Source organism: Solanum verrucosum, unplaced genomic scaffold, assembly GCF_900185275.1.
Source record: "Solanum verrucosum unplaced genomic scaffold, falcon-dt-bn FXZP01000038.1, whole genome shotgun sequence".
Classification (NCBI taxonomy): domain Eukaryota; kingdom Viridiplantae; phylum Streptophyta; class Magnoliopsida; order Solanales; family Solanaceae; genus Solanum; species Solanum verrucosum.
The window spans coordinates 1,082,413-1,104,866 of record NW_026020564.1 but is presented as its reverse complement, the minus strand read 5'-3'; the positions used below and the strand labels follow the sequence as shown (position 1 = coordinate 1,104,866).

At 29.4% G+C, this 22,454-nt stretch overlaps 3 protein-coding genes across 3 annotated transcripts in view; 2 read left to right on the top strand and 1 right to left on the bottom strand.

Annotated features, from left to right (window-relative positions):
- LOC125810249 (methyl jasmonate esterase 1-like) overlaps positions 1-22,454 on the bottom strand; it is a 364,593-nt gene that overhangs the window by 147,994 nt on the left and 194,145 nt on the right. The window lies entirely within an intron of this gene.
- The window catches only part of LOC125810235 (red chlorophyll catabolite reductase, chloroplastic), a 1,038,333-nt gene that overhangs the window by 939,620 nt on the left and 76,259 nt on the right, over positions 1-22,454 (top strand). The gene's annotated exons all lie outside the window — the stretch shown is intronic.
- LOC125810245 (uncharacterized) lies at positions 21,898-22,335 on the top strand. The gene has a single exon (XM_049489753.1). It carries the CDS (start codon positions 21,898-21,900, stop codon positions 22,333-22,335), a length of 438 nt encoding a protein of 145 aa, XP_049345710.1.

Below are 22,454 nucleotides of genomic sequence, written 5' to 3'. Positions count from 1 at the left end.
TATTATAATGAAGCAATAACAAACATACATCACACAACAGGAAATCACAATCATCACCTACCTCGAAACAAGCTTGAATCCTTTAAGAAACTTGATTCTTCTCTTTCCGAATTTGTTCCGCTTGCTCTTGGTCTACAAACAATTAATATAACACGGTAATCAATACACAATATCTAATTACCCAGATTAAAGTCAACATTATCAACCCTAGATCAAACCCTTGATCTCCATACCCAAATTAGGGGTTTTCCATCATAATTTCTAGATCAAAACCCTCTCTCATCGATAATTATCCACTAGATTACATTCTACAGATTGAAAAATGGATTCGAAGAGTTAAAACCTTACCTTTAGCCTTAAGAATGGTGAAAAACTTTCAAGAAAGCACCTAGGGTCATCTCCTAGCTCTCAAAGTCGAAACTTACAGAATAAAATGATTTTGGAGTTTATTTCCGATTTAAATCGCGACTGTCCCGCCACAGCGGTCCTCAGCCCGCCACAGCGTCCCCGCTCTAGCAGGAATAATTCCGCCACAATGGCTTGCACGGAACCAATGAGTCGATTTAAGAATTTCAAACTCCCATTTCACAACACACCTTCATCCCATGACACTCAGAAAATACCCATTCACGCTAAGATAAATTTCGGGAGTTCTACTCGCCCGAATTCAATTCCATAAAGTCGTACGGTTCCTTAACGTCTTAACTATCTACTCATGTGATCAAAATCATAATTAAATCACCCAATTGTTATTAGATATCCTCAGACTTTACTGACTCCGATTTCGTTCAAATCTGGACTAGGTTAGGAAATTCCAAGTTACTACGAAAAAGTTTTCTGGCCTAAAATTTTTCCGAGTTGGCTTTTCTTTAACGAAGGGAACAGGTCGTTACAGATTTTTGGGGTGGGGGGTACGTGGAGGAGGTGTACTATTTACAAGAGCAAAATAGAATAAATATTTGATCGATTTAATGAACACGTCTATTTAAAGGCGATATGGCACCCACAACCTTCAAATCCTGAATCCGCCTCTGAATGTAACATATAATTTGTGAAAGAATGTTATGCGAGCTCCAAGCATAGGGTGTTGAGCGTGTCTAGGACGTACAATCATGCGCTTAGGGTACAAATCTCATAGAACTAAGCTCCACACATAAGTCCTAAAGCGTTTTGCTAGAGCCCTCCCTCAGAGAGAGTCCTAACATTTTAAAAAATAATAATAATAATGATAAACACAAAAAATAATTATTTTTATATAATCAAAAAGATATATAAATTTCTTTTTCAAGTTTAGTCTTCATTAGATAATAATTTGTTGTATAATTAAGAAATTATATAAATAGATATTATTGAATCAAAGATAACTTAATAAAAATATGTCTTTCGTTTTAGGATTGAGTGAATTTCTTATGAGTGTGCCAATTGCCACATTAAAAAACACACGAGAAAATATTTTGTTCTAACATAATTAATACTACTAATTATGTGAGTTCGTTTTAGCTCACAAAGAAGTGAACACAAAGTTTGTGGACTAAAAAATATAAGAATAATACTTAGTAATGTAATTTGACACAATTTTTTTTTTTTTTTTTTGAAATATCATATGCCGTTTAACTTCGGTATAACAATTATTTAGTAAATTTATAAATTAAAATACAATACGACACAATCAAACCAAACAAAGAAAATGTTACTAAACAATAGCAAACAATACAGTCTAACCAAATATTGTATCTACCATACAATATAGTACAGTACAGTACATTATGAAACAATGGGTAACAATGATCCAAACAGAGTGTTAGGCTACTTAAGGCCACTTGAGATGATTACAATCATCAACTACATCTCTATTTATACTAGTCAAAATAACAAACCAAAAGTCTTGCTCAAATAACTAGATACATGTATCACAATTTACTAGATACATGTATTATAAATTCCTAAAAGACTTCTTGAAAAACTAAGAAACAATACTAAAAGACTAAACATCAAGGTGTGAATGCATTAATTCCAACAGTATATCGGCATGTTCACTTTATTGTTTTCCATGGCAATATTAAAGAGTTGATTTTTTAAATGGTCACATATTCTATTAAAATCTAAGTTTTGTTTATCTAAGTTGTGTTTATCGAATATGACTTTCCGCAGAATTCTTTAAATATATGTAAGATAATATATAAATTATGGTTACTCACTTTAAGTTATGTATTTGTTTCCCTCCCTTTCCCTCTAGAATTCACTTCATGGCTGGATTTTGTTATAAGGTGTCACACTCAGACCGCCGTGATTGGCACCCACATTAACCCTTCGGTAGGAGAACCACTATCACTACTCGACTAAGCAACTGAAAGAAACTAAACCATTTATAGAAGCAGGTTTAAATGACGAATTAAATAAGGAGTTCCCATAAACTCCGAAAGTTTAACAAAAATAACTATGCATAACCATCGCGGAAATTCAACCCCTAGACCGGAAAGTCATTGTACCAAAACTCTACTAATAAACATGTCTAAGAAAAGGGGGTGCAACCCCGAAAACTAAACATAAACAAAGTCGAACATATAGTCTGAGTCCGAAAATAATGGACTAAACTAATGATGGATCCATGGCAGCCTGAAAGAACTGGCTCACCCTTGAATCCAGTCTTTGTCAATGATCTCCTAACTGAGGTATGTCAGTAGCCGCCTGAAGATGCCCTCTACTCAACAAAGAAAGATCAAGTGCAATATCAGTACACGAAACCACGGTGTACTGATATGATCACGCGGCTACTTCAGTAAGCAAAATATAAGCAAGTAATTACAACACAGTAAACACACATATACAAAAATGCATAATTCAATTATCATTTTAGGAGCAACATACAATTTTCAAATATCAGTGATAGGTAAATATGAATGTAATAATCACAAGTGGTTCTATCATGGAACCCATACCCAAACTGTTAGTGTGTCGAAACGTGACACCCGATCCAATATACATGTGTCGTAACGTGACACCCGGTCCAATATATGTGTCGGAACGTGACACTTGGTCCAGTCAGCACAACCACAGTCACAATCACACCCATAATGAACAGTGCACACAGTCACACAGTCAAGTAACAGGTTCATGGCATGTAATTGTTCACACATAATCATTTCATTAGATTCGATTTATGTTTCTCTATTCACAAACACACATGCATACAATGGAGCAATTAACATGCATATATCACACAACAGGGAGTCAAACCATCACCTACCTCGAAACCAAGCCTGAATACTCCTAAGACACTTATGTATTCCCTTAACGGAGTCTTTCAGCTTGTTCTTGGTCTAAAACAAGTAATTAATGCAAGGATCAATAAACAAAGCCTAATTTACCCGGATTATAACAAAACACTAACCCAAGGCCAAACCTATGATCCTAATGCTCAACTAGGGCTTTTTCCACCATTAACTTCAGGCCAAAACCCTCTCCCAACGATAATTAACAAGGATTCTAAGTTCTAATAATCAAAATATGGATTAGGGGAGTAATTAACTTACCTTTAGCGTGAGAATTCGTGGGAATTTGATAAGAAACTTCCTTGGGTCATCCTTTAGCTCTTAAGAACAAAGTTACATAAAATAACGTTTTTTGGGTTTTTCTCCGATTTAAGTCACGACTGGCCCACCACGGTGGGCCCCATCCTGCCACAACGGCTTGCACGGAGACAAAAACTCAAAATTTGAGTTTCAATCCCCCATTTCACAACACACCTTCAAACCTAGACGTTCTAAAACTACCCTTTCATGCCAAGATCAGTTTCAGGAGTTCTACTCGTCCGAATTTGATTATGTAAAGCCGTACATGCTCCTTAACGTCTTGTCTATCCACTCACATGATTAAATTCATAATTAAATCCCCCATCCATTACTGGATTACCCTAGACCTCACCTGACTCAGATTTCGTCCAAGTCTGGCCTAGACTAGAAATTTCCAAGTTACTACTCAGAAGTTTTCTGGCACAAATTGCTTCCCATTGGATTTTCCATAACAACAGAAACAGGTCGTTACATAAGATAAGAGGTTGAACTTTCTATTACCTAATTGAACAATCATGTTGTACATTCTCAAGATTAAACAATAGTTCAATCATAAATGTAGATAGTAAGTTGCTTATCCAAGAAAAATGAGGAAAAAAAAGAAATTATATCCAATATATTTCTTCCATTCTAATTTATGTGATATTTCATTGTTAGTCTGTTCCGAAAGAAAGTGTCATCTTTTAATATTAGAAATAATTTAATATTCAATTTCTCATTTTATTTTAATGAAATAATTTATATCCTTAAAACATAATTAACTTATATAAGATCTCAAAATATGTCACAAAAACATTACGCTGAAAGTTTACATTATGTTTGGATTATTGTTACTCATTGTATTGTATCGTTACCGTACCTACAATATTTGTTTTGATTACTACTTAAAATGTATTGTATTGTTAAATTTCATTGTTACGTAACAATGAAAACCCCCATTTTATGGAACAACCGATTTGGTGTGTTCCTATTGTTACTTAATTTCTTTTTCCAATCATATCCTTACATAATATTTCATAATATTATTTTACCTTTTACCCTATAGTATTTAATTCTAGTCAAACCTCCTACCCAAGAATAATTAAGGATATTTTAGTAAATTTATAAATTACAATATAGTATGATACAGTCAAATCAAACAATAAAAATGTTATTAAACAGTAGCAAACAATACACTCTAGCCAAACATTGTATCTATCGTACAATACAATACAGTACATTATGAAACAATAGGTAACAATGATCCAAATAGAGTATAAAGGATTAATGTAATGTAACCTATATTATGTCAATATATAACTATGACAAAATCAAGAAGTTAAAAAAAAACACATTACAAGAATACAACACCTAAAATTCTTTATGTAGGATAGAAAAAGGTTTATTTTATGGTTCATACTACTAATATTCATTGTATGAGATTTCTTTTCTCAATAAAAAATACTCGACCTAAAATTGTGAATCCATAAGTGTTAGATATTAAAACGTACCTTCTAGGACAGTACTTCCCATTAGCATGATTAGAAATCATAATTTTATCATGAATCTAAGCACAAAAAATGAAGTAAGATAATTCTAAACTTGGCTGGCATTTAGATTTTAGACCCACAAAATATCTTAGCAAGTTGGCAATAATCATTCTGTATTCAATGGATGATACATTATTTTTAATAATTGTACAACAATATTAAGTCTCGAAACCCCCAAAAAATTGCCAGTTTAGTGTTGTTTTGCCGGTTGTTAGACCCTCAATACTGCAATTTTCAAACCCAAATTTCAATGGGAATCAAATAATACATAAATTTACATTATATATCACTGTTTTGGTTGTTGAAGGAATATAAATAAATAATCCACTGGAACAGACATGCATCAAATGCAAAGACCAAGTGATAGACAAGAGTAATTAAATGCACGTGCATGCATAAGTAGATTTGTTGTACGTACTCACTTGAAAAATAAACATGCAATCCAATCAATAATAAGATTATTTAGAATTTCTATTACTACTAAAAACAAAACAGAAAGGAGGTGAGTTAGCGGTTACGATAACAAAGACTAGAGGGTTTTAAACACTTGCATGTTGATTTAGAGGACAAAGACGGAAATAAAAAAATTGTGCTATATTCCGATATTTTTAATTAACAAATTATGGAATCTGATGGAGGGACTTGATCTCATGAAGCATGGCAATTGTCCATGACAGGTCAATGGAGAATGTAAAGTTGTCACATCTACTGTGGTAGCTAGTGGACACGGCAATAGAGATTCAGCCAATAATGTTTCAGTGGGTTGTTTTGTGCATCGTATATTTGTCACTTTGTAAAGAAACAACTTAGTTTTTGCATAGCAAGAATTTAAAAAGTAAAAGCCACTCTCTGAAGTAAGAACAACCTCATATGAACAGCAATAGAGTGATTTGTCAAAAAGTCTTCAGTTGTTTGTTGGAAGTGGTGTCTTGTGTTGAAACATTGTAAGATCTATTCCTAGTCTATAAAGAAACATAGATTATTTTAACTGTAATCTTGTTAAGTCGAGTTCATGACTAGAGTTAGTTGTGGTGTGATGGTTGTAGTCTATATTAACTAGATGTAGTTAATATAGTGGGCACTAGAGTTACTATTCTAAATCATGTAATAGAGTTGTACAAGTTGTAGGGTTAAGAGTTTAGTCCTTTGTGATTACCATATTCACAAATTGCTTGAAGTTAGTGAAGTTAATTGAGAAATCTTGTGTGACAGTTCGTGGTTTTCTCCTCCTTGAGCAAGAAAGTTTCCACTTAAACATTCTTTCACTTTTAAAGTGTCACTTCACGATATACTATTATCAAAATATTTCTTTCGCAAGTATTTTTTTGAAGAAGCACTTCAATTCTTCACCAAAGTGCCAATATGACTTATCCCCCAATCATGAAAAATTGCAGTTCCAAGAGCAATACTCAATTGGAATTTCAGTTGAGTATTGTTGTTTTTCTAATTTTCTAATTTATTTGTACGAATTTTTTATTAGATCTAAGAGCATCACTAACATTATGTATGAAAAATAACAAAGATGTCACATTTATTTTTTTTAAAATATTGAGATTTGTCCAATACGGATGAACTCCATTTTAAAAAAAAAAAGAAAAAAAACTATTGTAGTTCATGAACTAAGACACATATTTTATTTTAAATTTTTTTAAGGTTCGTCCGTAATAGGCGAACTCCTTAAAAAAAATGTTGCATTTCGTTTAGTTACGAGTAAACTCTAGTACTTTTTTTAAAAAAATAATTGAACCAACTAAGGCAAGGAAGAACATCTACGTTTTCTTTTTTTTATGAACATATTTTTTGCTCATCGAAAATAATCGCATTCATCATTTTCCTTGAATAACAAAACAAGAAAATAAGTGAATATCCAAATATTTTGAAGTGAACAACTTAATTTCTTACCTTTGAACGTGCACAACTCCAAAACTTACTACCGGAATTTCTTGGAGTCCTCAATGTTTTCACTTTACAATACTCGTTGCATTTACAAACATATGGTTCAATTGAATATACAAACTTTTCGGATTGTTGAGACATAGCTATCAAATTTCAAAAATCAAAATATAAAGTATAAAATAGTTGAAGACGAATGAGAAAATGTGGAGTGAATAACCCATAATTATTGCTAAAGAAAGAGATATAACTTCATATGAGGAAGAAAGAGATATAGATTCACGTGAGGAGTTAATCAAAAGAATTGTAGTTTGCCCATACATGGGCGAACTACCTTTAAAGTTGGTATAATATTATTTTGGATGAATCTGGAGTTAACGGAGATGACGATGTTAAAAGATGATAGTTATTGTTCGCCTATAAATTGACGAACTGTCCGTTTTAGTGTGTTTTGGAGAGTGTCCCTTTTGATGTTTAGGATTCAAAAAGTGTCCATTTTGATGCCAGACTCTTCATCCGACTATGTGAGGTTCACCTTTTTTTCGTTCTCACTATTGAAGAAAGTCAAAAGATTGTTAAAAGTTGAACTTGCCAACTCCATCCCTATTGAAGAAAGTCAAAAGATGTTGTAGGTGGATAAGCTCTGGAAAAGACATATGAGGAACTAATACTACTCTTGAATAGGTTGGGTGTCAGCTGTTGGAGCCAAAAATTTTAATAAGGGAATTTAAAATTTAAAAAAATAGACACACAAAGTAGTCAAATGAGGTTCGACATCTATTATAAATATCTAAACATATTATTTTAATCATATATAAATCATATAATTTTTCATCGAAAGGGATTCGGATGAACCCCTCATTGCAAGGTGGATCTGCCACTGGGTGCCATAGTTTTAGAGTGTACGAATGAGTCCAATAGACGTCCAGTGAGAAACCAACATGAATGCTAGAACTTGAAAGGATAAAATGGGATAGAGGGAGTACTTATATATTTTATGGTGGTTTGTAAGAATTATTATGTGTTTTGTGAATGCATGTGAACTTTGAAATAGTGTGGGATATAATTTTACTCTCCCTTTGTGTCTGAAATAATGAACTAGTTTGACTTGACACGGACTTTGAAAAAATAAAAAAGACTTTTTAATTGTGTGGTACTAAATTAAAGTTATGTCAAATGTGTTTGAATGTCTTTTAAACTTGTGGTCTTAAACATGACATGTGGAAAATTGAAATTAAAGTGTCGCAAAAAAATGATTCATTCTTTTTTAAACAGACTAAAAAGGTCATTTTTTTAAACGAAGAGAGTAATTTATGACTTGTATGTCTTTTTCATTCAATTTTGAAGTAGTTTATCGTAGAATTTGATGTAGTGTGGATTGTATCTTTTAGCTTAATTTAGCTAATTATTTTATTTATTTATTGAATCAAATAAATTAATTATTAAAAGTTGAAAATAATTTAATAGAAATTCATAATTTTAAAAATATAATGAACTCAATAATAAACATTTAAAAATTGAATTAGTTACATATAAAATTTTAAATTCATCTCTATGGGTCGGAGAAAGACCCCAAGGTCTAAAATCTAAGTGAAAGACCATGTGAGTTTTGGATAATAGATCCAAAAGTTCCAATTCCATATTTTATGCACATTAATTTTGTGTTAAAATCAAACATTTTAGGATTTGGGAACAGTAATTATCAAATATATTATCACCAAAATTTGTCACCTTCATATTAAATTGCTTTAAACTCTTTCATGTATAGCTGAAAGAGAAGTTTTTATTATTATTAAAAAAATAAAAAATATATATTAACAAGCAAAAAGCAAAAAGCAAGAAAGGATAACTTTGAATATCCAATCACTAAACTTTAAGCAACAATAATTAGGAAATGGAGCTGACTTATCAAGTCTTGAATTGTACTTTTCTTCATTTGTCTCCCTGTACACATCGAAGATTAGATGCATGCATGTCGATAAATTTGTAGATGTTTTTAATGAGTCTTATAAGATCGAGGCAACAGATTAATCAAAATTCTAATATGAAATCAGATGCCGAATAATTCAAAAATAAATAAATTCTTAGAAGACAACATTGCATTGCATGTATAGTGTAACACTAAAAAAGATATATACTTTAATTCATTCAAAGATATACAAGCATTTAAGGTAACATTAGGGAGTTCTAGGAGAGGGTTTTTTTTTTTTTTAATGTGAGTTGAATCCATGAAATAAAATAGCAACTTCTATGTCGTCTCTTTGACATTGTTGTTGGGAGGTCAGAAATGTTTTTTTAAAATAAACAAAACACTTTTTTTGAAAAATCAAGTGTTTGGCAAACCTTCAAAAGTGCTTTTAAATAGAAGTAGAAGCAGTTTTTCTGTTGTTGAGAAGAAGCTAAAAAAAATTGCTTCTTAAAAAAAGTAGAAGCAGAAAATTATTTTTTTGAAGACTAAAATATCCTTACATATTTACCAATATATCTCTTATTAATTAATTAACATATTTCATAAGCTTTGTTAAGTTTCATTCAAGAATTTTATTTTTTAATTTTATATAATAAACTTTTTATTTTATTTATGTTTATATATTACCATTTATATTTTATATATTATTTTACGTATTATTAAAAATAGGTAATAATAATATTTAAATTTATTTTGCTTGATATATTCAATTATATTTAACTCATCATGTTAACATTATATTAATATTTTATTTTATTTTTTTATCTATGTATAATATTGATTAATAATTTGAATATATACATTCTAATTTAATTAAGGTCAAATCCATCAGTGACCCCCTAAAGTTGGCAACAATTTTTCACTTGAACACTTTAAATAGGCTTTGTTCATTTTACACACCTCATGTCAGACCCCATTGTGTTATTTTGACACTTTTTTTCACTAGCACATGTTGACTCCAAGTGTGTGTTAATCAAGCACGTCCACGTGGATTAGATGCCCAATTATATCATGCCAACTCATTAAAAGTTTATCATATAAAAGAGAAAAAATAGGAATCAAAATACATGACAAATTAACCAATGAATAAATGACATGTGGTCTTTTTATCTAAAAAAAATAAAAATGACAAATTTAAAGAAAAATGCAAAACCCCCCCACATCTTCCCCATTCATCTTCTCCATTGTATTACTCCATTTTAATTTTTTTTTTAGCCTTATTTTTTCCGTCATAAACCCATACCCACACAATCTACTCTATCATATTCCTTCATTTTCATTGTCTTTTCTGTCACACCCACAACCACACAACCATCTTCCCATTTTATTCCTCTTTTTCATGATTTTTTCTGCCATTTTCACCCGAATTTTGATCGTCTCCTTCATTGCACCCTCCCTCCCATTTCTTCAATTGATTTAGGGTTAAGAGGTGCAAATGTATAACAATAATGGTTCATATTTTTAAGATTGCGTCTCTTTTTATTTAATTTTGTGATATTTGTAGTTTAATTAGGGTTTAGGGTTAGTGAGATTGACATTTACATAGTAAAAATTGAGATTTTTTTGGCTCATATTTTAGGATTATTGTGGGTGAACTTTACATGATTTGGGGTATTGTTGATATGGGTTCGATTTCTTATTTCTTTTTGGGTCTATCTGAGTTTGTGGTGCGAAATTTAAATTGAAATTATTATAACAAAAGATTTAACCTCCATTGAAGTACTTTAAGCTTTGAGAAATAATGGGAGAGATAGTGACTATAAAATGGGAAATAAGAAGAGAAAAAATAAAATAAAATAAAATAGACTAAATAAGTCCCTCACGTGTCAATAGCGAGTGTATAACACTCATTTTTCCATGTCAGCTGAAAGTGTCAAAATGACACAACGAAACCTGACATGAAGTGTATAAAATGACCAAAGCTTAGTTAAAGTGTCTAAGTAAAAATTGTTGTCAACTTTAGGGGGTCACCGATGAGTTAGGCCTTTAATCAAAGTTATGTATTAGATATTTAAAATAGTTTCTCTCTACAAAATTGTCACTATCCAGACCGTCGTGATTGACACCCACACTAACCCTCCGGTGGGAGAACCACTACTACAACCAAACTACACAACTTAATGAAAAGATAAGCATTTAAAGATATGGAAGCAAGTTTAAATGACAGTAAAATGGAGTTCCCATAAACTCCAAGCATTCAACTAAAACAACGAACATAACTAATGCGGAAGTTCAACCCCTAAAACCTAAAAGTCATTGTACCAAAACTACTAACCAACAATCTAAGAAATAAGGGGTACAACCCCAAGACTAAACATATGAATAAATCTAATTAGAAAGTCTGAATCCGAAAGGAATGGACTAAACTATAAAGGACCCATGACAGCCTAAAGAATTGGCTCCCCCTTAAATCTGGTCTCGATTAGTGATCACCTACTGCGGTCTGTCAGTAGCCGCCTGAAGATGTCATGTACTCAACAAAGAACGAGCAAGTACAGTATCAGTACACAATTAAAAGTGTACTAGTAGGATCACGCGGCTATTCCAATAAGCGAACATATACAAGCAATCACAACAACACAGTAAACACCCATATACAGAATATACAAATCAGTTATCATTCAGGAACAATGTACAAGTCCACATTCTCAATAACAAGTAGATATAACAGTACAATGGTCCTCTCATGGAACCCACATCCAAATTATTAGTGTGTCGGTACGTGACACTAGATCCAATATATGTGTCGGAACATGACACATGATTCAATATATGTGTCCGAACGTGACACCCGATCCAATATATGTGTCGAAACGTGACATCCTATCCAAATATGTGTCGGAACATGACACTTGATCCAATCAGCGCAATCACAATCACAATCACACCCATACTAAAACATTACTCATAATCATACAATCAATATTAGGTTCATGGCATGCAATTGTTCATTCATACTCATTTCACTAGGTATGATCTACGGTGCCTCATATACATGCATTACAATGAAGCAATTACCAACATACATCACATAAACATGAAATCAAACCATCACCTACCTTGAAACCAAGCTTGAATCCCCCTAAGGCACTTGAATCTTCCCTTTTCGAATTATTTCCGCTTGTTAGTGGTCGAAAAACAACAAATTAATGCAAGGATCAATAAACGAGGCCTAATTACCTGGATTACACTAGAAATTATCAACCCTAGGCCAAACCCAAGATCTCAATACCCAACTTAGGACTTTTTCCACCATTAGTTTCAGGTCAAAACCCTCCCCCAATGATAATCACCCAAGAATCTAAGTTCTACGAATCGAAAAAAGGATTAGGGGAGTAAAAATCTTACCTTTCGCGCTAGAAGAGGTGGAAAACTGTCAAGAATTTGCCTTGGGTCGTCTCTTAGCTCTCAAGAACGAAAGTTGCAGAATAATAATGTTTTGAGGTTTTTACCCAATTTAAGTCGCGACTGGCCCGTTACAGCGAGACCCATCCTGCTACAACGGCTTGTATGAAGACAGAACCTCAAAATTTGAGTTCCAAGTTCCCATTTCACAACACACTTTCAAATCAGGATGTTCTAAAATTACCCTTTCACGCCAAGATCAGTTTCGGGAGTTCTACTCGCCCGAATTCGATTCCGTAAAGTCGTACGGGCTCCTTAACGTCTTAGCTATCCACTCATATGATCAAATTCATAATTAGATCCCCCATTCATTATCAGATTTCACTATACCTCGCCTGACTCAGATTTCGTCCAAATCTGGACTAGGCAACAATTTTTCAAGTCACTACTCAAAAGTTTTCTGGCCCAAATTCTTTCCCCATTGGCTTTTCTAAACGACGGGAACAGGTCGTTATAAAAATAATCTTAAAAACACATTGATACTTGCCCTTTTTCGTAATTTGACTCCCCAAAGCACTTTTTTAAAAAAGATAGACAAACACAAATTGATTATCCAAAGCACTTTTGAAATGAATTTGCCAAACATAAATTGTTTTCCCTTTTTAAAAGAACTTTTCAAAAAAAAAAAAACTATTTTAAAAAAGCACTTCTAGAAATAAGCAGTTTTTAGTAACAATGTCAAACATGCTGTAAGTGTTTGACAAATTCTTAAAACTACTTTTAAATGGAAGCAGAAGCAATTTTTCTGCTGTTGGGAAGAAGCTAAAAATTTCTGCTTTTTAAAAAAACAAAAGCAATATAGAAAATTAATTTTTTTACGACAAAAATATCCCTTACATATATACATATTTATCATTATATCATTTATTACTTAATTAAAATATATCATAAAGTTTGGTTGAATTTTATTCAAGAATTTTATTTTTTATTTTTATTTAGTAATTTTTTTTATTTAATATATATTACTATTTATATATTATATTGTATATATTTCTTTATGTATTATTTTACAGAGTAATAAATTTTTCTTTCTTAATTTACGTATTATTTTATTTTAATTTGATTTTAAAAAAAAACTTTAGAGTATTATAAAATAAAAAAAAGGATACTAGCTAAGATTGAATTAAAAAAAATAGGTAACAAATAACAATCCTCTTTTCAATATTTTTCAATAATATTGATTTATGTACAATATTGATTTTAAATATGAATATGTACATTTTAAATAATTAAATTTAAAATGTTATTCAAGGTTTCGTATTAAATGAATATGTACATGTACATTTTTTCTGAACTGGAGCGTATGGAAGAGGCTCCTCTCCAGTGATGATCTCTCATGTTTCCCCCAGTGCTACCTTGTATAGTTGACATGTGTTCATTTAATTTTTAATGGATCAAATTAATTTTCTTGATAAAATACCATTAACCATGGTTATTACTAATTATCTTTCTCTCTCCTCTCTCATCTCTTTCTTTCTCAGTCAGCATAATTCTGCAACAAACATTTTCTCAATCAGCAAAGAATTTGCTTTGTTAAATGTTTAAAATAGTTTTTCTTTATAAAATAATCTTAATATTAAAAATACATTGATACTTGCCCTTTTTTGTAACTTAACTCTAAAAAGTATTTTTTAAAGAAAATTAGTCAAACACAAATTGTTTATCAAAAGCACTTTTCAAATGAATTTGCCAAACACAAATTATTTTTTTTTAAAAGCACTTTTCTGAAAAGCTATTTTAAAAAAAGCACTTCTTAAAATAAGTTATTTTTAACAGAAATGTCAAACAAGCTCTTAATTAGATCTTTTGCCTAATTTACACTTTAAAAATAGTTGTCTCAAAGGAAGAAAGATTGCTCAGTCGTATCATAACTCAAAAAATCTCATCCCTTACTAATGTAATATATTTCTCTTCAATAGCACTCTCTCTACGTCCAAACTTTTTTTCTAAACTGGAGCGTACGGAAGAGGCTCCTCTTCAGTGATGAACTCTCTTGTTTCCCTAGTGCTACCTTGTATAGACATGTGTTCATTTTAATTTTTAATGGACCAAATTAATTTTCTTGATCAAATACCATTAACCATGGTTATTACTAATTCTCTTTCTCTCTCCTCTCTCATCTCTTTCTTTCTCAATCAGCTTAATTCTGCAACAAACCTTTTCTCAATCAGCAAAGAATTTGCTTTGTTAACAACAAATCGTTTTTTCTTTCCATTATTTTCACACTATGATAAAAGAAGACAAGATTCAAAGGATGAACTTGGGTTATAAATTTTTAAAAATCCAACCCATGACGGGCCATGAGGCTACTTCTTTGAAGCTTGATTTGGTCGCAATGGTGATCTACAAAACTCTGTCGTCTTCTTCATAACATCATTTTTTTCTATTTGGAGTTTCTGGAAAAGCCAACTAAAGGATCTGGAGAGGGCATGAAAAATGGGTGGGAAAATATTTTCTCACATACTTTTTTTTCTTGGTGAAATTCTCCATTTATTTTTTGGGTTTCTTCTTTCTTGTGGTATTTATTATAACTGTATTCTTTAACTGGGCTAATCACTCCATTTATGTCTTTCCCTTTTCAGACACTCCCTAGTTGTTCATATGCAAATGTAAAAACATTAAAATATTGATGTAATTTTAATACAAATGATATCTGATTGCTCTGTTTTTTGGAGAGTTTTGGAGGGGAAGAAGTGTTTCTTTGCTGATTGAGAAAGGAATGAGAGGAGAGAAAATTACTAATAACCATGGTTAATAGTAATAACCATGGTTAATGGTATTTGATCAAAAAAATTAATCTGATCCATTAAAAATTAAATGAACACATGTCAACTATACAAGGGAGCACTGGGAGAACAGGAGAGATCATCACTGGAGAGGAGCCTCTTCCGGAGCGTACATACATTAATTCATGGACTAGTAATTTCCACCTTTCTAAATATGGTGAAAATCATTTATATCCGCCAACTTTACCCTCCTTATCTTAATTGAGTTTTCTAAATGCCTATTTTATTCTTATATTATCAACCTTTAAACATTTCTAGATAGTAGCTGAAAAAGATTACGAATGGATACACGTTAGTTGAAGTAATTGGAATCTGGAATCCCCATTTTGGGGGAATCACCATTTGGAATCTTGTGCTTCACATACAACAATAGATTGATCGTCCCATTTCTAGCCACAAAGTACTTTCGATATACAACTTTTAAATATAAAAACGTCATTCGTTCTTAAATGGATTTTTTTTTAAAAATAAATAAAATATAAATCATACGTATGGATAACCAAGGGAGGATTTAAAAGAAAATTAACGGGTTTATCGGAACCCAATATATATGTATATTACAAAATTTATAGAAATATTTGATTGTGAACCAGTTATTATTGTATACTTCCTGTATTTCAATTTGCTGGTCTGATTTTGATTTGATACCAAGTTTAACAAATTAAAGTAAGAAATATTTTGAATATTATATTCTTAAACTAAAAATATGTATAATATATCAAAATATTTTTTAAATTTTGTAGTCATAGATATGTCACGTAGAAAGTATGAATTTAAGACATAAATAATAATAATAATAATAATAATAATAATGAAAAAAATAAAAAAAATAAAAAAAATAAATAAATATATATTTATTTATTTATTTATTTATTTATTATTTATTTATTTTAAAATAGATTAAAAAATAATAAATCAATCAAATTTAAACGAAAAGAATATTGATTTTAATTACCATAAAATTTATAAACTTGGTTTGTTTAACTTGTGGGAAGGGCAAGGGGGGATAAGGTGTTGAAAGCAACACGCTATACAACCTGACACTAAGGGCATGTTTGGAAGGCCACCTGATAATTGAAATTGGTGTAATTACTATCATAGTAATTATCAGCCTAGTAATTATGTTGTCTAGTAATTACACTGACATGTTTGGTTATCACAGTGTAATTACACATGTCCTGTTTGGATGCCACAATATAAGAAAAAATCACACCACACATCTATTTAAGGGTTAATATTATAAGTTTACAACTTTTAGATCTACTTTTTTTATATTACTACTTATAACATTTTAATTACAAGTACTAACAGATTAATTTTAATTTATAAATTAATTAATTATATATTATTAACTAATATATATTATATAATGTTATATAATTAATAGGTGAGGGATTTTCTAACTTATCATATGTCAACCCACCCCACCCTCACGTTACTCTCAAAATATTTTTTTCATAAATATAGTAATTTATAATAGACAAGATAAATCTTTCTCTTGATATTCTCCTAATTAGTTGATTTTTATTTTGATTATTTTATTATTTCCAAGATAATTATTGATTACTATTCAAATACTTTTTATTTATTAATGACTATTGAGGCCTTTCATTTTTAAAAAAAAATAAATTTATCACCGTATATTGTAACATGTAATTTTCTCTCACTTTAATCTATCTTTTTTTCTTTTCTTGATGTTTTTTTATTTTAATTTTTGATATTGTTTTTATTTTTTTAATCTGATTTTTTTAGAATTAAGAATTCTATATTTTGAAAATTTGATTTCATTTTTTATTTTAATTAATCTGAAGCTAGATTTTTTGAGAAAAAAATCGTTTTACTGGAATTTTGAACTCGTGTTTTGGTGTGTTTTTCTATATCTAAAATATTATTTTGTGGATGAAATAAATATATTTAATTTTGAAATTTGTTGATATATATAGATAATATGAAATCATAAAATTTTTAATAAGGAATTCCTAAGTTTTAGCCTAAATATGAAAAAAAAAATCACACTTAAATACGGAATATAAATTGAAGAGAGAGAACAATATAGAACTTGTATTAATTATTGCAGTTTAGACTTTAATTACATATTTTGATTTTTGGGTGATGTATATATCTTTTGCTACAATTTCTGACAACAATATATAATATGCATTGTTTTACAGTCAGGTTTATTCTTACCAGATTTATACCCGTTGGATACCAATTTCATATATTTTTATTTTGTGTCTTTGTTCTAAAATTTCAAGTTGGATACCAAGTGTATATAAATTGGATACAACATTAATTTGTTTTAGATTGTCTAGTTTGGTTGAAATATAAGTTACATTTTTGTATTTTTCATTTTCAAGTGGGATATATGTTGGATACCAAATTGATACCAATTGAGTACAACATTAACTTGTTTAGGTTGTCTAATTTGGTGGAAATCTCAACTACATGTTGATTTTTCAATTTTCCAATGGGATATCAATTTGATACTAAATTTATACAAATTTGATACAATATTAACTAGTTTTACGTTGGCTATTTCAGTTGAAATCTCAATAATATGTTTTTTTTTTCAATTTTACCACCGGGACATTAGTTGAATACCAAATGTATACCAATTTCATACTAAGATTTGACTTAATTTTTTCGGTCGATATCAATCGCATACCAACATTACCTATTTTTTGAGTATACATTTGAAAAACACTGAATACACAAATGATTAACTAGCACACGTAATAAATATTCTGAAATTATAATTCATTAACTTAAAAAAACAAAATAAATCAAAACATGAGTTTGCCACAATAAAACAATCAACTAAAAATAAAAATAAATTATGTCTTTTTTCAGAAGGGTAATTTGAACATGCCTTTTTGTTGAGTTCCTCCCGACGATATGTACTGCACGTAATCTTAGACCTCTTGAATTTCACATCAGCAAATCATTTTGAACCAGGCGACAATAATTTATTCTCCGACACTTGTTGAATTGCATATTTTCCTATTTTATCATAAATTATTGTGTCAGTATTACATCATACAAAAGTACAAATAACTTTTATACATATGTTATATCAATATACAAATTTCATAACATTTTTATGCATACAAAAGTAAAAATACATATGTTATTTTAAAACAATTTCATATTTATTACAGAATACAAAAGTAAAAACACATATGTTATATCAGTATACAAATTTCATACAATTCTTATTCACACATTTCTTACCTATTTCATGCCAAATATTATCAATTATTCATACCAGGATCACGCCACTAGAATACCAAAATAATTCCAACTTAGAAATATTAATTGTCATTTTTTTAATAAACAGTATACCAAGTTCATTACATTATTATTCTCAAAATTCATTACAATATAATGCCAAAAAAAAAAATCCAATCAAACCAGAAATCGTACCAAAAAATATTATCGATTGTCATACATGTCTGGTATTATTAGTCGTATACAAATTCCAAAGAAAAAATTATATATTTTCTTAATCAGAAATATACCAAAAAATAAAAAATGGGTCAGACAAATAATGAACAAATTCAATGTTCATACCAAAATATAACATTATACATTATTTTTTTTAAAAACGCCATAATTCAAATTATTACACACAACAAAAAATCTGAAATCAGTATACAAATTTCATACAATTAGTATGCACGTTTTTCATACCTATTTCATGCCAAAATTATACCTATTTCATGTCATAAGTCATCACTTTTTCACAGCAAAATCATGCCACTATAATACCAAAATAATACCACTTCTAACTATTAATTGTCATTTATTAGACAAATAGTATACGAAATTCATTCAAATATAATTCTAAAATCGTACCAACATGGTATAACTAATATACCAAATTCAAAAAAATTTATGTAAATTTTTAATCAGAAACATAAAAAAAAATGTTCAAACCAAAATCTATACCAATTTCAAACAAATTTTATGTAATTTTAAAAGTGAATATTCATACCAAAAACGCCATAATTGAAAACTATTATACACAAACAAAATCTGAATATTTTTTTCCCAGAATTACTGTTCATAATTTTTTTAACGTTTGGTTTGTATTACAATACAAATAAAAAAACGTAAAAAACACTAACCTGAAGGATCCCATCTACCACCATGATTTATTAATACTAATAAGAAGCCGTCCATTACAAGAAAATAAAGATTATTGAATAAAAACGAATATGAATTAGATGAAAGTGACAGTTTACAGAGAAAATATTGAGAAGAGAAAGAAACCTTCCAACAAAAGAAAAGAAATATGTTTGAACAAATTTTAACTGTTTGAGCTAATCAAGGGAAAAAAATATTTTATTTTTTTAAAATTAATTTTAACTGATTGAGCAAAAAAAGGAAAACAAATATTTTAATTTGAATCCCCTAAATTTATGGCATTATTATCCTTAATGTATTCAAATTAATGACATATCCATTTTTTTCTTTTTATGATTTTCAAAAAAACCTTTTTTACTATTATTTTAAAAATCTTTTTTTAATAAAATGTTACAATCTGAAATTTTTTACTGTTATAACTTGAATGTTTTATTATACTATCATAACTTGAACATATTAGTCTTATATATAATTACACATGTTCTGTTTGGTTGCACAATTGCAATCATAAAATTATATTCAATTTTAAAATAAAAATTAATTATTTAAAATTTATACTAGACAAATAAGAAACTTTATAGTTGACATTAACTTAAATATTTAAGATATATATTCTTTTTTGAAAATATATTAATTAATAAATATATTTTCTTTAACTAATATTATGAAAAATAATTGATTTATATTTTTTAAAATTAATATATTTTAATTGAATTGATCATAAAAACTAAAAGTATGAAGTTTCTACGAACATCGTGAAATGCATGTTTGATAAAAAGATTAATAAATAAATAAAATGTCATAAATTATTAAATGTTTGACAAAAATATAATCTATCAAGTTTAATTAAAAAATGACATGCAATGTGAATTCAATATTACTAAAACAAATGAAACTGAAAATATAACATAAGTTATAAATTCAAAACAAAAAAATTAACATAATACTCTCATAACAAATTTCAACATAGCATGCATAAATATGATTTTTTTTAATTTTTTTTTCTTAATAAAGAAAACGTAAGTCTATAACCTTACTTAACAATAAATTCTATTTTAATTTAAACATTAGAATACTAATAAAATTATGCTAATGAGAAAATAAGCATGACATAAAAAATAGATAATACAAAAAAAATTGCATAGAATCACGTAAAGTAAGGTTGAGAACAAGAAAAAAATGAAATATAATAATATAAAATATAAAATAAACTTTTACAAATTTTTAGAATAATAAAAATTAAAAAAGAACTTAAAATAATAGAAGTAAAAAAAAATTAAACAAAAAAAAAATAAAAAAATAAAAAAGTAATCAGCTGGTAATTACACCATGTAATTACCAACAATTCACAGCCTCTACATGTGAATTGTAGGGTGTAATTATCCCCTGCCAATTACACAAATTACCTGCTTACCAAGTAATTACATGTCCAATCAAACAAGACAGAGACAGACAATGTAATTACACCCAATTACACCAAATCCAATTATCAGGGTGTCCTTCCAAACAGGCCCTAATTAGTTTACAGGTTGGCAAGGCGCTGCCAATTACAAAAATTAACTATAATATGTCTTAGTAAAATCTCATAAATAGTACTTCCTTTGTCCCTAATTATCTGTCTACTTTTTCTTTTTTAGTTATCCCTAATTAGTTGTCAATTTTAACAAATCAAGAAAGGACAATTTTTTTTTACCTATCATACCCTCAATTAATTACTTTGAAAAGGTAGAACTTCTTGAAAATCTTAAGTTTTTAATTCATCCACTTCATAATTAATAATGGTAAAATAATAAACTCACTAAGTTAATCATTGTTTTCTTATTAGGTGTGCCAATTTAAAAGTAGACAAATAATTAAGGACATAGAGAGTATTATTTATAAGATACTGTGAATAATCAGATATTTTTCAAGATTTATGATTAAACATTAATTAATATAAATATTATCATAAAATACTTCTGGTAATATATTAGTATTACTTAAGGAACATGTAAAATTGAAAGTGGACAAGTAAAAATAAACGAAGAAAGTAGTTGAATTTGTATATCTAAGAAGATATCGTAAGTCGGTTAAACTATTATTTTCTTTGTTTTAATTTATTTATATGACTTTAATTGACACAAAAAAATAATAAAAAAATATTTCATGGTCTTAAAACTAAAGATATATAAAATGTATCAAAATAAGTTGTTAATTTTATAATCAAACATGTTATTGAAAAGTTCAAACATTGATCAATATGAATAGTAATAAAATATTCATGTTACACCGTGTAAAATTCAAACTGGAAACAAGCAAAAGTGAACTAATGGATTTATTTTTATATTTTTCATTCGGTGCCCGGAACCTATACGAGATCTCTAATTAAAAGTGAAACACTCTCACCAGTGCAACATAACTTATGTTGGTGAACTAATGCATTATTATTTTGTCCCATTGTTACATAATTGCGGTGGCTTGGTAGTACTTTACTCAATCCCTTCTCACCTCCTACTTATATCTCTATCCCTTTTATTCTTCTCATAAAATTCATTCATCCATTTTTCTCTGCTTTCTAATAACACAAATCAACTAACCAAATCCATCAATAGTTGGAAATGGGTATATGCAATTCATGTGAATCTACATCTGTTCCGACTGCGAAATTAATATTACAAGACGGAAGATTACAAGAGTTTTCTTATCCAATAAAAGCTTCGTATCTTTTACAAAAAGATCCTTCTATTTTCATCTGTAACTCCGATGAAATGGAATTTGGAGATATGATTTCCGCGATAAATACGGAAGAAGAGCTTCAATTGGGTCAATTGTATTTCGCTATGCCTTTGAAGAGACTAAGAAGTAGACTTCGGGCCGAAGAAATGGCAGCATTAGCTGTGAAGGCGAGTTCTGCATTGAAGAGAACTAATAGTAATAAAGCGTTTGTATTTCCTCAAGAAAAGAATTGTGATAGAGTGACAAGGAATGTGGTGGACGGTGGTGGTAGTGGGAGGAGAGAGAAGAAGACGGCGAAGTTGAGTGTAATACCAGAATAGGGTGAAAAAATCATATTTGGATAACCTTTTGTTATGCCGGGTAAAAGTTACCGCGGCTATGCTAAAAAGGGTGAAATAGTTGAGATGCGCAAAATAGATATACGGGGACTAACCATTCA